Source organism: Leucopleurus acutus (assembly GCF_964270905.1).
Source record: "Leucopleurus acutus genome assembly, chromosome: 12".
NCBI classification, from domain to species: Eukaryota; Metazoa; Chordata; class Mammalia; order Artiodactyla; family Delphinidae; genus Leucopleurus; species Leucopleurus acutus.
In genome coordinates, this window is record NC_139154.1 from 61,213,654 (window position 1) to 61,230,475 (window position 16,822).

The 16,822-nt window shown below is 56.4% G+C and overlaps 1 protein-coding gene across 2 annotated transcripts; it reads left to right on the plus strand.

The window, feature by feature from the left end:
- Positions 1 to 6,487: 6,487 nt before the first annotated feature.
- On the plus strand, positions 6,488 to 16,092 carry PKDCC (protein kinase domain containing, cytoplasmic; the record flags this gene model as incomplete). 2 transcript variants are annotated; one of them, XM_082851331.1, is made up of 7 exons in its annotated part: positions 6,488 to 7,141; positions 11,389 to 11,511; positions 12,107 to 12,378; positions 13,043 to 13,122; positions 13,378 to 13,485; positions 15,110 to 15,283; positions 15,479 to 16,092. In XM_082851331.1, the coding sequence occupies 7 exons, from the start codon at positions 6,488 to 6,490 to the stop codon at positions 15,562 to 15,564; spliced, it is 1,497 nt and encodes a 498-aa protein (XP_082707457.1). The 2 variants fall into 2 exon arrangements, with proteins under 2 accessions (XP_082707457.1, XP_082707458.1); XM_082851332.1 differs by lacking the exon at positions 15,479 to 16,092 and having other exon boundaries at positions 15,110 to 15,342.
- Between the last annotated feature and the right edge of the window lie 730 nt (positions 16,093 to 16,822).

Sequence of the window (16,822 nt, forward strand, 5' to 3'; positions counted from 1 at the left end):
GGAAGCCTGTGGGGGGAAGGAGATGATGAGTGCGTGGGGCACCTTAGGGCGTCTTTGCACGCAGCATCCTTCACAGTGGTTACCTCTGCAGGTGGGGTTGGAGGGGCAGGCAAGGTGGCTTTCGTATCTTATGATATATAATCTCTTTTAATGGAGGGATTTTGTGTAATTTTTACTTCCTTTTGGTGCTTTTTGGAATTTTTCAACTAATTATTTTAATTCCATGCAGACACCCAGAGTCTCGTTAACCCTTTGTAAACCATCTCCTCTGCAGGGAAGGGGAAGGGGAGAATGATTTACAGAGTCTGCTGGAGTCCCTGAAAAACACTTCATAGGAGTTTAGTCTCAGCTCCTGAGTCTGGCTCTCCCTGGGAGGGGGGTGTGTGTACCTCTTTCAGTGTCTCCCTCCTTCTCTCCCCACTGCCCTGGGACCCCATCAGGACTTGCCGCTGTCCTTTAAAGGCTCAAACATCATCAGACACCCATCTTTGAAGCAAGTTTGCAGCACTGAGCTTGGAAAGACTGACCTTGGGGTTTTTATAGCTGAAATTAGCCCAGCCCAGCCCATGAACTAAACAACGGACACAGGACGGAAGACGCAAGAGTACAGCTCTGCCATCAGCATGTGTGTCCAAATCCCAGCTCTGCTGCAAGTTATCTAACTGCTCTATACATCAATTTTCTCATCTTGAAAATTGGAGATAATAATAGTATTTATCTCTGAGAGGTATTAAGTGGGTTAAGTGATGATGAAAGGCATTTAATGAGTATACTCTATCATTAGAGTCAATAAGAACAATAAAATAGCAAATCTTTATGACCAAACTTTGTTGCTTGGAGGCAAAAATCACCGTAACGCGCTTCCATCTTGGTTCCCACTGGGGGCACTTACTTGCCTCTGCTGCTCCTTTTGACAGGAATTTTTCTTTTCTTCCCCAACCAACAAAGAGCTGAGAGAAGACCCAAAGCGGGGTCTGAGTTGCTGCTTCCTGATTTCATGGTAGTCTGCTCTGCCACTTAAGATTTGTGTGACATTCGACAGATTCCCTAATCTCATGAACCTCAATTCCCCCATCTATAAAATGGGTGTAGTGATACTGACCTCAAGAGGTTAGACGGTTCCTGGCGCACAGCAGGTGTTCAGTACATGATAACTCTCCAACAGGGCTCCAGGTAGGGGCCAGCTCTTACCTGCCCCAGACCCTGCACAGTTCCCTCTGTCCCTAACAGCTGACGGCAAATCTTCCCAATTACACGGTAAACTCCTCAGGGCAGAGGCAGGGCCAAGGCCTCTTTAACTGTAAGGAACAGTCTTCTTTCTGGGCCTGGGTCCAGGCCAGCCTCCCGGGGGCAGCTGGGGAAGAGGGAGAGAATTGTTAGCCTTCTGGAGGTCCAAGACCAGATGCACAAACTCAACAGCCCCTCTTTCTTCTTCTTTTTTCTCTACTTTCCAAACCACAGCCCTGAGGTTGCTCGAGAAGAACCGGTTCTTTCTATTTGACTATGGCCTGGGAGAAAAGTTGCCCCATTGACTGGGTACATTTGGCTTGGTCAGAGAGGGTGTGAATTGTTAGATCGGATCACCTGGCCCCTATGCTCCCATTCCTACCCCTCTCCCCTGCAAAGGCCTCTGGACAAAGGCAAAGGCCTCCTCTCTACCACCCCCTGCCACCAGAGTCCACCCATCACCCATGGATCCAGTGGCCAACTCTTCATCCCTCTACCTGCTTCTCCATCTGCCCAGGGAACAGAGACCCTAGGGTTTAGCCCTCCCCTGGACTGGGTCCAACGCCAAGGCAGCCGCCTCCCTCCTTCCCCTAGGTAATGGCTCTAAACAGGTACCTCTCAGCCTTCTCTGTCCTCAGCCCCATGCCCCCAGCTCCTCCAATCAAAGGAACCAGTGAAGGAAGAGGACACACATCCCAGACATCCAGGAAAGGGAGAGAAAGAGAAGCTGTCACAGAGCATCTCTCTGGGCTGGTAGGTGAAGCTAAGCAGGAGGGAGGAGGGGGGAAGAGCGAGGCTGGCTCGGGGAGGGAGACTCTGGACCACAGATCTGGAGGCCCAGACAGACAGAGACCAGCACGGGCAGGGAGAGCTCTGAGCCCAGAGGGCCTTTTTGTTTCTGGGGTCCTGGAGAGACTCACCCTCTGCCAGGGTCATGGAGCCAAAATGGCTCACGTTCCCAACTTGAGACCCACAGAGAGGAACTAAGCTCTTTTCCAGAAACGGGTGGAAAGATCTTTCCTAAGCCCCGGCTTTCTGTCTCTGTCTTTGTCTGACTACCCTCAGGATTCAGGGGCGTTTTTCTCTCTCTCCATGTTTCTGCATCTTTGTCTATCTTCTCTCCTCTCCTCTCTCTTTCTCTCTCTGCCCCCCATCTCTGTCTCTGATCATTTCTTGGGGACTCTGCCTTGGGGCTCCCGCTCTCCAGTGTGTAGGAAACCTGACCCTCATCATCTGTTTTTTATATTTTGGAAACGTCAGCTTCACTTCCTACCTGAGGGAAGGAGGGGTGGGGGCGCAGGCTGCCGGCTCCACCCCTTTCCCTCCCCCCTTCCTTTTCAGAGCCCATCCCCTGCCCCAGCTCCTTGCCCCAGGGAGGACAGACCAAGGCCTTCCCTGTGCTTGGTCACCGTGGCACCAAGAATCAGGCCTTGATTCATAGTCTTCCCTGTGCAGCTCACCACGGGCTGGGGGAGGCAACGAGGCCTCTTCTGCTCCACCACTGGTTTACTGATTCGGGAAAAAGTGAAAATTCCAGACACAGAGAGAGCCCAGGAGGCTGAGAGATCTCACCAGTGGAAACCAGGAAGGAGAGTAGTTAAAGTCATTTCTGCCTCTAGGCAGAGTTATGGTTAGCTGTCTAACATGTTGTCACGGATGTTTATTTGTTTAATATCATCATTAATACTAGCTACAGATTACCCATATTGAGGGCTTAGCTTGTGCCAAGCACTTTTTACGTCTTTGCATTTCATTCACTCAACAGCCTTACGGAGTAGGCACTACTATCATCTCCCATTTTCTGCATAAGAAAACAAATACCCAGAGAAGTTAACTAACTCACCCAAAGTAACTCGAATAATGAAATTTGAACCCAGGTGTCTTTGACTCCAGATCCCAAAGCTCTTTGCTCTACATCAAGGTTTCCAAGACCTGAGAAATGTATTTCGTACATTTCCTTTTAAAGAAAATAAATCCACAAAAACTCTAAGAATAGACCTTCAAGGTCCCAGGGACCAGTGTATCCCGGTTGGAGAAGCAGTATCTGTAATTCACTATTTTCTGGGAGACCCTGAAAAACCAGCTAGCAAAGATGACACAGAAAGGCTACAAGCGGGCATTTCAGGAAAGGGAACCAGGAGGGCCACAGGGGAAAACACTAATGATGGCTGCAAGTCAGGAGCCAGTGCAGGCGGCGGGCTGGGGGAGTCTAGTTCTGTGCAGGGAAATGAAAAGGGGGTCACTGGGCCAGGTGGAGGGCTGTGGCCAGCTCACAAAGGCCTGAAGGCCCAGTTCAATTTATCCTCCAGGTTGCTGAGCCGGAGAATGATACTCCAAAAGAGGTCTTTGAGACCTGGGCTGGAGGGAAAAGGGAGACAATAAAGAGGCTACTGGCCTTGCCAGGTCTTCGAGACAGGGCGGATGGGCAGACGGTAGATCTGGATCCTCAGCCAGAGTTCTGTGTCTTTTTCAGTTCTTTGAAATGATGATTCCACTCCTTGGGTGGCAAAAAAAAAAGAAGAAGAAGAAGAAGAAAAAGCAAACAAGCACAATTTGGTTAAGAACTCAAGAAGCTGCCAATTCAGAAACTCTAATCTGTTCAAAAAGTTCAATCCCTTTTTTTCAGAGTCCAAAAACCTATTTCCATCAAAGATTGTATATGTCTGTATGTCTGAGAGCTGGCAAGGGAGACAGAGTGAGTGTGAGAACGAGTGCTGAAATGCCTTTATTCCTGTGTGTGAGGCCACTGTTCCGTGGGCTCATGTGTGTGCATTGTATGTACGTACACTCAGGCCTGTTTCTCAGGCCCTGTGTGCATTGAACTTTCAAACCATAACAGAAACACTGAAGCTTGGCAAAGATATCACAGGAACAATCATCTAATTTCAGAACATGTTATTATAATACCTACACGATGTGTAACGAACTCAACAACGTTCATGTTATATTCACCAACTCCGAGTTATAGATTCTCAATGCCAAGTCCTACCTAGGAGGCTCCTCCAAGACCCTAGAGCAGAGCAGGCCCCAGAGAAAGCTCGTTATGGAATATTCCCCCCACGATGGCTTCCTTAGGGATCAGGAGGTTTGGCTAATAGATACCAAGAGATCTCTGGAAGGGGGGCAGAGCCTATCTTGAAATGGCAACTCTGTCCTCCCAGAATCCCCATTCCTCCCCAGCAAAGGAGCCCTGGAACTGGTAAGGAAATGGCCATATTAGGGTCACAGAGGTAGAGAGGCTTTCCCTGACTCAGCTGTCGGCCAGAGGGGCCCCATGATCCGCCAGGCTCCCCTCTTCCCCAGGCGGCTGGATTGGACTGTAGCTGTGTGAGGGGAATGTTTGCTGTTTGCTGCTGCTCCCTGTTGACTTTAGCCAGTAGCTCTGTTTACAAACCCAGGTTGGTTTTCCCAGCACAGTTAATTAGACCAAAGACATCTGGTGTGAGGGCTGGGGAGGGCATCTGCTCAGAGCCTTCCCCCTACACCCAGCAGCCAAGGGCCAGGGCAGGGCAGAGCAGCTAAACAGGACCAGACCAAACTCCACCAAACCCAAGGTCCTCAGGAGAATCGTGGCTTCTCTCAGCCCTCTCATGTTTTCTAAGTTAGACTGGGCCCCAGCTCTCCGAGTCTTAGGGGACCCCAGGAGTCAGGATTGGTTGTCCCTTCATCAGTGGGATCACAGGCTGGAGATCAAGAATTCAGTGCTGTCCTCTGCCCTTCCAGGTCCAAAAGAACGGGCCAGAGATTCCTGTCCCCTCCCTCATCACAGAGACTGTGCTTTCTGTCAGAAGGCCAGAACCTCTTCAGCCTCCTGGAGGAAAGATTTTCTAAGCCCTCCACCTCCTCCCTGACTCCTCTCCAGCCGATCTCTGACACTGCGGGGCGGAAAGAGATTAACCTGTAGAGGACCAGGAGGCAGGAAGGTGCCCAGGAAGGTGGGAGGATCTAGGTGGACAGTTCCTGGGCGGTGGGGAAGTGGAGGGCTGGGAGGGGGAGGGGCAGCGGCTTATCTCTCCCAGGAGGGGGGAGCTCACTCCAAACAACTAATGCACTGGCGTGTGAAAGCTCCTCAATTAGCACTAATGATGCAATCAGGGAGGGAGGAGGAGGGGCCAGAAGTTCTGGTGGAGTCAGCACCTACTTACACACGCGGTATACACTCCCTTCCTCGGACACAGTAGCCCCTTCAGATACACTAATGCACACACTCCAGAGACAATCTGGACCACGCACGTCCGTGGGTACAAAGGCACTCTTTGTAAAGTACTAGCACGAATATGGTTCGTGATCCGCTGCTAACCGCGTCTGACTGCGGGGATCCCGGGGCAGCGGTTCCACCTGGGGCTTCGGGGACAAAGAAAATCAGAAAACTTGGTAGAGGAGGTTGAAGAGGGCATTTCCGAAAACTTCAAGATTTTTCTTCTGATCCCAGAGTTCCCGTCCCACCCGCGCTCGCAGGTGCCAGCCCCTCCCTCAGCGCCGCCTCCCCATCCCCCGCCCCCGAATCCGGGACTGAGCCAGGAGCCGCCACCCGCAGTCCCACTCGCGGGAGGCGGGACCCACGCTCCTTCCCTGCGCCCAGCCCGCCCCAAGGCCCCGGGTCCCCGGGAGGGCGCTCTGGGACCACGCGGATCCTCAGCACCCCGGACCCAGCTGCTCGTCCCCTCCAGAACCCGTTACCCGCTGGCCTCGCCCCTTCATCTTCCCCCCCACCCTGCCCGGCCGGCTCCGTTAGCCGCCTCTCGGTCCCGTTATCCGGCCGCCCCGACCCCATTATCCGCCCTTGCGCTGGGCCCGAGCCCCCGCGCGTCCCGGGGCCGCTGCCGCCCCCTCCCTTTCTCGCCGGCCGGAGCTCGGGGGCCGCGGACTGGGCAGGGCCGGAGCCGCCTCCGCGCCGCTTCCCAGGCCCGGACGGCCGCGGGAGGAGGTCCCGCTGTCAGTCAGCGGGGAAGGCCGGGCCGGGCAGCCGAAGGGGGCGGCGCCGAGGATGGGCTCTGGCCGGGAGCTGGGAGGCGGAGGCGGAGGGGGCGGGGGCGGGGGCGGCTCAGGGCCTTATAAGCGGCGGGGGCAGGGCGGGAGGGAGGCAAGTGTCAGGCCGATGTGCAGCCCGCGAGGGGCCGGGGTCGGGGCCGCCGGGGCCATGCGCGCGGGCTGGGCAGGGGACCCGTGGGGCGCAGAGCGTAGCCGCTTCGGAGCCTGAGCCTCCCGGGGCCGCGGCCGGGGAGCCGCGCGGGGCCGGCCGGCCGGGGGGAGGGGAGCGATGCGGCGCCGGCGGGCCGCGGTGGCCGCGGGTTTCTGCGCCTCCTTCCTGCTGGGCTCGGTCCTCAACGTGCTCTTCGCACCGGGCTCGGAGCCTCCGCGGCCAGGCCAGTCCCCCGGGCCCTCGCCAGACCCGGGCCCCGGCCGTCGCGGGGGCCGCGGGGAGCTGGCCCGGCAGATCCGAGCGCGCTACGAGGAGGTGCAGCGCTATTCCCGCGGGGGCCCCGGTCCCGGGGCCGGCCGGCCGGAGCGGCGGCGCCTGATGGACCTAGCTCCGGGCGGCCCGGGCCTGCAGCGTCCCCGCCCCCCGCGGGCCCGGCCCCTGCCCGACGGCGCTCCGGGCTGGCCCCCGGCTCCTGGCCCGGGCTCCCCCGGCCCGGGATCCTCCGGCCCGGGCCCGCGCCTGGGCTGCGCCGCGCTCCGCAACGTGTCCGGCGCACAGTACGTGGGCTCCGGCTACACCAAGGCCGTGTACCGGGTCCGCCTGCCCGGCGGCGTCGCGGTGGCGCTCAAGGCGGTGGACTTCAGCGGCCACGATCTGGGCAGCTGTGTGCGCGAGTTCGGGGCGCGGAGGGGCTGCTATCGGCTGGCGGCCCACAAGCTGCTCAAGGAGATGGTGCTGCTGGAGCGGCTGCGGCACCCCAACGTGCTGCAGGTACGAGGGGGCGGGTGCAGGGATAAGGGTGCTGGCTGGACGTGCCAGTGCCCGACCACTCGGGCTGGAAGAGAAGCCTTGGTCTTAACAGATAAAGAAGCGGAGCCCTGATGACTGCCCAGGTTAAGATAGGGGCAGAACCTGGACCGTGGCAGCTTCCCATTACACCACCCTGCTTGGGTGGGCGTCCCGTTACGGAGAGACTCCCGGGTTTCTCAGCTTCCAAACCGTATCTCTTGAAGACAGGACAGAGGGTCCCCAGACTCGGGGTAGGGGTGGGGGTCCATTCAGGCTTAGGACCCTGCTTCTGGCTGGAGCTGGGGTGTTGAGCACCGGGGAAGGGACCCCAGCCAAAACAATGAACAGAGGTCATCCCTGAGTCAGGGTCCCAACTGCAGTGATAGGGTCCCCTTTCTTGATGGAATCTGAACCCCACTTCTCTCAACTTCCAGTGACTTGTCTGGCTTTGAAGTTGGGGTGGAACTGCAATGGGGTTGGGAAGAGCTGGAAAAAGACCAGGCTTGATTCCCAGAGAATATCCCGTACCCCACCCAGAAGCTGCTGAAAGGACTGGAGGGGATTGGATAGTAGGCCAGAAAATGCATGGCCCTTCCCAGAAGAGACCCTGGCCTCAAAGTAGGCTTTGGAAGTATTGAGGAAGCCTCGGGGTCCTAGCTCAATGCTCGGGGGACAGGCTGAGGACCTGAGGGTCTGCATGTCACATTATCTGAGCAAATGTGGCCAAGAGGCTGGAAGATTGAGAAGACCAGATGCCCAGGTTCCTACTAAATGGGACTCTGTCTCTCCCGTTCACTGGGGACAGAGGGGAAAGATGAGACCCAACCTTGTTCCCTCCAGGCTAGACTAAGAGAGTGGGCCTCTCATAGTCCCAGCACTGCCCTAACACACCCACTTTCTCCTCTCCCCCAGCTCTCCTCGGTCCTTGAGTCAGCCCTAGGGTTAGACGAACCGTTCCCTTAGCACATGTCTGAGCGGACTGAGAGGGGAATCCCTGGTTGCTTTTGGCCCGGTGAGCATAGGGTTTGTTCAGACTCCCCAGCTGAGGAATGTTGCCCACACCTTCCACCTCCTAGCCCACTCAAATTAACCTTTCTGCACCCGGCAGAACTGGTCAGAAACCCAGGAATCCTTCCCTCCTTTCCTCAGGAGTGAGTTGGACACCAGATCTGGGTGGGCCTGGCAGAATAGGAGAGAGAAGCCAGAGAGCTGTTTATACTACTGTTGGCTCCCAGTCTCCCTGGGCTACTCCAGCCCTGGTCAGACACACGTTGACTGGGTCCTGGGCCCTGAACTGGTTGCAGAAGGTCAGGCAGAGCCAACAGTTATGGGTGGTTACGCTCCAGTGTCAGCCAACTGTTGCACGGCTGACACTGGAGCTACAGGGAGTGAGCAGTGGGTCACGTGGCCCTTCTAACTGGGAGGATCTTGTTCTCTTTGCTTCCCAGGAGCTCCTGGGAACCTTTTGGAAACCTGGGGTGTAGGCCAGATTCTGAGGCAGTGGAGAAGGTCTTGAGTGTGTTAGCAGGATATTAAGTGTTAGTTAATTGACTCAAGACCCCACCCCCGTCCCTTACGAGGGATTTGAGGTTTGATGCGCTTTCCTGTCTCTTAAGGAACTTCTCCCGCCCTCTCTTACCCCACCCAAACCTCAAGACGAGCATCCAGCTAACCGCCCTCACGCATATGTCAGGCCCCCAGCCCAATGCTGAGGGTGCCGAAGGGAACAAAATTACAACTGAACAGTTTTCACTCACTCTCCCTCTAGACCGAGGCTGGGTTGGCCGTGTTGCTCTTGCAGGGTCGGAGACTGGGGTTCGTTGCCCTGGGACAGAAGTGTTACAAGATGGAGAGGGTGCCAGGTCCTTTCTGTCAGGGGAGAGGTGAAAAGCTACCGTTCCGGGGAGGTAGAGCTACCTTGGTGTGAATTTCGGGACTGCCTTGGTGTTGGGTCTCCTACGTTCGTCCCCCAACCCCCAGGCCAGTATCCCTCTGGCTTCTTCAGCAATGCCACCTCTGCTCCAGGTAAGCCTGCCTGGGGGACTTCCTGCTCAGGAGGCTCCAGTTCTGGTGTGCAGGGAACTAGAAATAATGTTGTTTTAATACGTCTTAATCGTTTAAAATTTCAAAACTGTTCGACTGTTTGCTGAACCGGGGAGGAGCCAGAGAGTGTTTCCCGCTCCCCGAGGCCCCCTCCGCCTCTCTGGCAGCCCTGAGGTTGGTGCTGGTTCTAATAGAAAAGGGCCAGGATAGCACGTCCCACTGGCCCTTCTCAGAGCTTGCTCAGTCCGGGGACTGCCTGGCGAGATCTCTCCATCCATCTCTGTGACCCCTCCCCAACCCACCTCCCTCTCTCTCTCTCTCTCTCACTCACACACGCACACACACACGCGCGCGCGCACACACACACGTGCGCGCGCGCACACACACGCGCGCGCACACACACACACACCCCACTCCCTCACGTGATAGATGCCTCTATAGCCCAGGGTCAAAGGGCACAAGGGTCTTCCCTCCCCTGCATCACTGTCGTTCCCAGGGCCTCAGGCCTCAGATGGGGCCCCAGGCCTACTTGGGCCCTGATTCTGGCCCTGCTAGAGTATATTTCTTCTCCCAAAGGAACAAAAGATTCGACTGAAATGCTCAGCCTCACGCTTCCTTGGGGGGGGGGGGGGGAGTTAATGGTGTCTTTTTATTTTTTCCTGAGGGGTGTTGATTAATACCTCGTTAACAGCGCATTTAACGACCTCCGGGTGTTTAATAACCTTCAGAAGTTTCCCACAAAGGCTCAGACTCTGGGCAAGAAAATGAGAACCAGGCTCCAGGGCTGCTCCTTTTACCTCACCCCTACCTCTGCCCCACTGGGGTCTGGGGTCTCCCTGGGCTGATGTGGGGTGGGAAGGGTAGAGAGAGAGGGAAGAAGGGGGCCCCGGGGATTTCCCCCTGACCCCCCCAAGCTGCAGCCCTAGTGATCTGAAAGCGACACCGAGACATGCCTTCCCTCGTGCCAGCAGGACTGAGGTAGCTGGCTCCAGGGACGGGGAGCTGCAAGGGCACTCCTGGGATGGAAGGGAGCATATAAGGACCTGGAGTGGAGCTGGGAAGGGTGTGAAGGGTGACGGTGTGCAGGGACATCTAGCCCAGGGGCTTGACTCCCCTGCCGCCTCACCCCACCGGCACCCCCCATCGTGCAGCCCTCCCCTCTTCCCACTCTGGCCCAGACAACTCAGCCTTTGTGTTCCTCCTCCCTACAGGGTGCTGGTTGTTTTGAGCACCGGCTGATCCTTAGCTGATGTGCAGCATGGTGGGAGAGACTGGGAGAAGCAGAGATCTCTGTGGATGCTGGTTGAGGTGTCAGTGACAGAGTCAGGCTGTGCTTCCCAGAAGCCCCTGGCCAGCTGAGCTGTACGGAGCCCCTCCCCCAGATCACATGGAGCGGGCCGGCCCTTGTGACCCTGCCCTCAAAGAACTGACCTTCCCCAGGAACCACCCTTACTACTCCCCCAGTTGATATGGGTGACCCCACCCCACCCTGCCCTGCCCACCAGCTATGCAGAGAACACCCAGTGATATGCCCCTTGGATACTTTTTGTTCTGATCGACACTTGTTACCAATCCCAAGGGAGATTGCTTTTCCTCCAGAAAGACCAGAGCAGAGGAAAAATGAAGGTGCCAGAAAGTGAAAATGATGAAGCAAAGACAAGGATTAGAGCAGGGGAGGAGGTATAACATCCATTTGTTGGCTGGGCGATTAGCAAATGGTACTCATGGAAAGAACAAGGCTGTGGAATCAGAGTAACATAAATTTGAATCCTAGCTCCTGCAGTTCTTAGCTGTGTGGCCTTGGGGAGGTAACTTAACCTCTCTGAGTTGGTTTCCTTACATGTGAATTGGAGACACTAATAGTACCTACTATGCTCTTTTAAGGTTATTCTAATATTTGAGTTTTGCTTATAAAACATTTAGCACAGTGCCTGGCACATGGTTAACACAAGGTGGCCAGACCTGCCCATTTACCTGAGTGGCCAGAGGTAAGGGGCTGATGGAATCAGTAGGAACTCTGGCTGCTGGGACAGAAGGCAGGCTTCCCAGGCAACGTTGCTATTCTCTTCTGGCCCGAGCTGAAGCAGAGACCTAGGGATGGGAGGGTGGGGGGCATGTGAAAACCCAGCCCTTCCTTGTCCCCACTCCCATCCTGTGACCTCATGACCCGCCTGGGCCTCTTCCAGCTCTATGGCTACTGCTACCAGGACAGCGAGGACATCCCAGACACCCTGACCACCATCACGGAGCTGGGCGCCCCTGTGGAAATGATCCAGCTGCTGCAGACTTCCTGGGAGGATCGCTTCCGAGTGAGCAGGGAAGAGGGCCAGGGCCCCGGGCTCCTTGCTACGATGGTTCTCCCTTAGAAGGCCAGATCTCCAGAGCAGCTTCAACTCCTCCTCAGTTGAGGGAGAGGGAGGGAAGGATGGAGCAAAGCTGACTCGGCCATCGGCCAAAGGGTTAAAAAAAGAAACGAGGCAAAGAGGATCCTGAGGTTTTTGTGCTCCTGCCGCCCTGACACACACACTCACACATACTCTCAGCCTGGCTGCAGGAGGGCCAGTGTCCTAGGACTAGAAAGGAGCTTAAGGTCATCTCGACCCTCCCTCTATTTGCATACACTGCACAGAAACCACACCGAAGATGCAGCTTCAGGGAGGATATGCACTATGCCCAGACTGCCCATTTCCCACTTATTCCATGTTACCCTCAGGGTCAGGCCCACCGGGGGTAATAGAAAATCGCTGGCTTGCTCAGTAAGGCCCCAGGCCTCAGTCTTTAGTGAGCTCCAGAGCCTTGAAGAAAAAGGCAAACCCCCAAGCTCAGTCCAGAGCACCAAAGTGGGGAGCCCCCAGGCACCCTTCCAGGAGAGAAGCCGTGAGCAGCCTGGTGTTTGCCCCTCAGATCTGCCTGAGCCTGGGCCGCCTCCTCCACCACCTGGCCCACTCCCCGCTGGGCTCGGTCACTCTGCTGGACTTCCGCCCCCGGCAGTTCGTGCTGGTGGATGGGGAACTGAAGGTGACGGATCTGGATGACGCCCGCGTGGAGGAGACACCGTGCACAGGCAGCGCTGACTGCACACTCGAGTTCCCAGCCAGGAATTTCACCCTGCCCTGCTCAGCCCAGGGCTGGTGCGAGGCCATGAATGAGAAACGCAACCTCTACAATGCCTACAGGTGACCTCCATCTCCACTCAGGAAGGCCTGCGGCGAGGGAGCGGGAGCCTGGGGTGGGGGTGGGGGCTCGCAGGGAGGGAGTCAGCATGGGGTCCAGGAGGCCAGCCAGACGCAGCCATGACCAGCGGAGTAGCAGGGGCGGGGGAAGGCCTCCACCCCTTCAAGAAGGGAACATTCAGGCTCCTGACCATGAGGCTAAAAATAGTCAGCCCCAAGGAGAATCTGGGTTGGGGGTGGCAGCTGGAGGCTTCTTAAAATAGTGTCAGACTCAGAGCTTAGGGCTGGTGGGACAGGCCTTGCCCCTTCCTCCCCTGGCCCTTCACCTCTGGAAGATCCTCATAGAGCCAAGCCATGGGGCTGCTGTGACACGGGTCAGCCGGGCGATAACGCGGGGCTGAGGGGTGGGAAGGTCCCTGGGACGGGTGGGGAAAATAGACCTCAGATTTCAGTTTGGTATGAGGTTACCTGTGGTCTTAGCATGTGCCCAGACCCCGACCCTGAGTCTGAATAGACTCCTTGGCACACTCTGGGGGTATAGGCCCAGTTGGTTAGCCTGACAGAGCAGGCTCCCTGGCCAGGTTGGGGTTCTGTCCCAAGTTGGGGTAGAAGAAGGATATGTCCCCAAAGGCTGAAGCACTAAGCCCCTGATTTCTCTCTGCCCCAGGTTTTTCTTCACATACCTCCTGCCCCATAGTGCCCCACCCTCACTACGGCCTCTCTTGGACAGCATTGTCAATGCCACAGGTATGCTCTCCAGTGCCCACCTGCCTCCCGTCACCATCTCCCACCCCCAGCGAGCATGGGCATAAGAATGACCCAGGGCAGCACATGGTCCAGAAACATCATTTCCCAAAGTGGCATTCTGTGGCAAACTCAGTGCCCAGTCCTCCGGTCATCGGGGCCCAGGCTCCAGAGGGAGGGGGGGAAAGGCAGCTGGCTACCTACCTCAGGGAGAAGTAGGAGCCCAGGTACCCTCTTACAGCACCGTGCACTCTGCAGGAGAGCTCACCTGGGGGGTGGACGAGACCCTGGCCCAGCTGGAGAAGGTGCTGCACCTGTACCGGAGCGGGCAGTATCTGCAGAACTCCACGGAGGCCGGCAGAGCCGGTGAGTGGCCCCGGCGAGGATCCAGGGGCTGGGGAGGTGGGGAACAGGTGCGAGGGTGGGTGATTCCCCTAATCGGGGAAGTGGCTCATCCTCCCTCTGAGACCGCTGTTTACCTTTCACTTCGACTGAGCTAGAACAACTATAATTGTGCCTTGAACTGGGGGGTGGGCGCTGACACCCCTTCTCTGGGTGGCTGCAAACCCCACTGTGTACTGACTGCGTGACTATGGGCAAGTTAACTTACACCTGGAGCCTCACTTTCCTCATCAGTGAATTGGGTTCAGTATTACCTGCCTCAGAATTCTTATGGGGATTAAATGGCAGGTGAAATGTGTGACAGCAGTTAACTCGTTTCCTGTTACACAGCTTGAACACAATATATGTTTGCTACTCTTTACTTCCTCGCCCTTCTGGGGCTGGGAGGGTGGCTGGAGGTGGAGAAGGGGCTCCACACTGAAACCAGTTAAGAAGCTCCAGGGCAGAGAGAGAGTTCTAGCCACGGCTTGTGGGCTGTGGTCTCTCCTGCTGAGGCCCTGGGGTTTAGCATGGTTGGCAGGGGGGGGCGAGGGATGGGCAGCCTCTGTATTCAAGGAGCTCTGGCCAGTCTTAAGGGTGGGGGAGCCCTCGTTAGCCCTGTAAATAAAGTTTAACGAGGTGGACAATGGCTGGCTCTGTCCCTGAGGACGCTGTTTATGGGGCTATAAATCACAGCCAGCCCTGGACTTTGGTCTAGTCCCTGGTAGAAGACGGAGGCAGGAGGGCGGGGTGGCCGGAGGCCCAGGGCTTCTGCATTATCAGTCCAGAGCCGGGGCTCCCCAGGCAGCGGGAAAGACTCTCGGGAACAGGAGGCCTGCGGCTAAGCAGCTTCTGGATTGAGGAGATTACAGAGCCTTCTGTGGGGCTCTTTCTGTGAAATGGGGAGATTTCACATTCTTTCTCCAGTCTCTGCCCCAAATACTCAAGGTGTGGATTCCCAAATGGTCATTTTTTGTGTTTTACATTCATTTGCACGCCTCTGAACTTTAAAAACTCCATGACTGACCCCCTGTCCGAGGAACTGGCCAAGCCTCTCTCCCCAAGGCCAGGAGGAAATGGGACCAAAGGGCAGCTCTAAACTCTTTGCCACTCAAAGTGTGGTCTGCCAACCAGCAGCACCAGAAGCTGGTTGGAAATGCCAGTTCCCAAGCCCCACCTCAGACCTTCTGAATCAGAATCTGCATTTTAACAAGATTCCCTGGAGGTTCACATGCACATTGAAGTTTGAGAAGCCCGGCTTTAAATGTCTAAAATGTTCTGAGCTCAGCAATCTTCCTGGTCAGCCGATGGCTCTGTGTGTGCACTTATCCCATGCCTGCGCCCGCCGTCATGTGTAGCCTGAACGAGTTGTGTGCCCTTATATATGGGAGATGTGTGTCTCCCAAAAAGTCAACCTGAGCTTTGCCTTTCCTGTGTGGTCATCCCAGTTTCACAGTGGTAGATGCTTTCATCTCCATGCTAGGAGGACTGGGCTGGATTTCAGCCCTCACCTAGGAAATGTGGCTCACAGCCCTTTAAAGAAAGCGACCCCCAGCCCTTACCCCTGGGCACGGAGAGTTCTCATCTGAGCTCCATCCCCAACCCACAGAGTACCAGCACCTCCCAGGCAGTACCATCCCCCAGGAAGACTACCGCTGCTGGCCATCCTACCACCACGGAAGCTGCCTGCTTTCAGTGTTCAACCTGGCCGAGGCTGTGGACATCTGTGAGAGCCATGCCCAGTGCCAGGCCTTTGTGGTCACCAACCAGACCACTTGGACAGGTGAGCCAGTGGGAAAGGACATCCTGAGGGAGGTGACTGGACTCCCCGGAAGAGATTGACAGGTAGCGGTCCCCCATCAGAAGCCAGCGATGGTGAGAAGACAAGTGTCCTCAGGGCAGTTGCGTTATGAGGAAAGTGGCCCTGCATCCAGGGAGAGAATCATCCAGTCCTGTTACCTCTTACCTCTGCCCCCAGGTCGGCAACTAGTCTTTTTCAAGACAGGATGGAGCCACGTGGTCCCTGATCCCAGCAAGACCACATATGTGAGGGCCTCTGGCTGACCTGTCTGTGGGCTCAGCTGACCATCCCTGCCAGCTGGGCTTGCCTGTGACTTGCACTGGCAGCACTGCATGTCACCTGGGCACCCCTGCAGACAAGGCTGACATCCCCGACAGACTGAGGTGACCAGGACAACGTGCAATAATGCCACATGTTAAAATGTGAGTTTACCAGTCTAGGTCTGGGACTGCTGGCTCCAGGGCAGGAATCACGGAGGGCTGACTGCCCCTCTCACCCTCTGAGCTGCCAGCGAGGCTCAGGACGGTCTCGCCACTGGGGGCTCTGCCCCTCACTGGGACAGTTCTGTGGGCAGCCCCATCACTGTGTTCGTAGCGCGAGAATGTAGCCAGAGACCCTGCTGCCGTTGCTGCTGCCTGTGCCATGGCCCGGCCGGGGCCGCGTGGGGACAGTCAGTCACAGAGTGTTCTCTTAGCCAAGCTCCAGACTGGAGACTTGAAGGGATGCTCCGGGAGATGGGTGATTCTGTACCTGGGGAGGCCGCCTCTGGGCCCGACAGGGGCGCTGACCGGCCAGCCCAGGAGCAGGGGCACAGGAGCACGCGAGGTATGAGCCAGGTCATGGGGTTGAGGGGCAGGTAGCAGTTTGAGCCAGGACCTGGGGCGGGGTTGGGGCCGGGCCTTGCTGCCTCATTTGCTTTCAGTGAAAGCCGCAAAGCAGCCAAAAGCAGCCTCTCCCCGCTCCTGGAGTTTGTATATCCAGAAGCTTTTGTACTTCTTGTTCATTAAAATGTTTATTTTTGTAAGAAAAAAAAATCAATTAATAAAAGGACATTTCATGGCAAGGGCTCTTCTCAAGCCGCATTTTCCTGGGCTGCCTTTCTCGTCTTCAGTTTTGTCTTTGGTGTCTGTTTGGGGGCGGGGGCGGCGTGTGATGAAGGAGTGAAGTCTCCATGCAAACACTGAAGCTGGCACAGTGTGTGTTCAGGCCCTGCTCCCATGGTTCCCGTCTCCGTCCTTGGCCCTCCACGTCCATGTCCTAATAAAAGACAGGAGGGACTAACAAGTTAAAATTTTAACACACACTCGCTTCTTCTATACAAAGCCTTTACCCAGAGGACTCATGTCCTAACGGTGGGATGTCAGCCACGCCAGGGTGCTCTGGGCAGCCTCCACTCAGGTCAGCTTTGCCTCTGTGCAGGGTTGGGCCTGGCCATCATCACCACTGCCCACCACGTGGTAATGCACACTTGCCTTTCTCAGAGCCTTTCTTTTTCTTTTTTTTTTTTTTTTTGTGGTACGC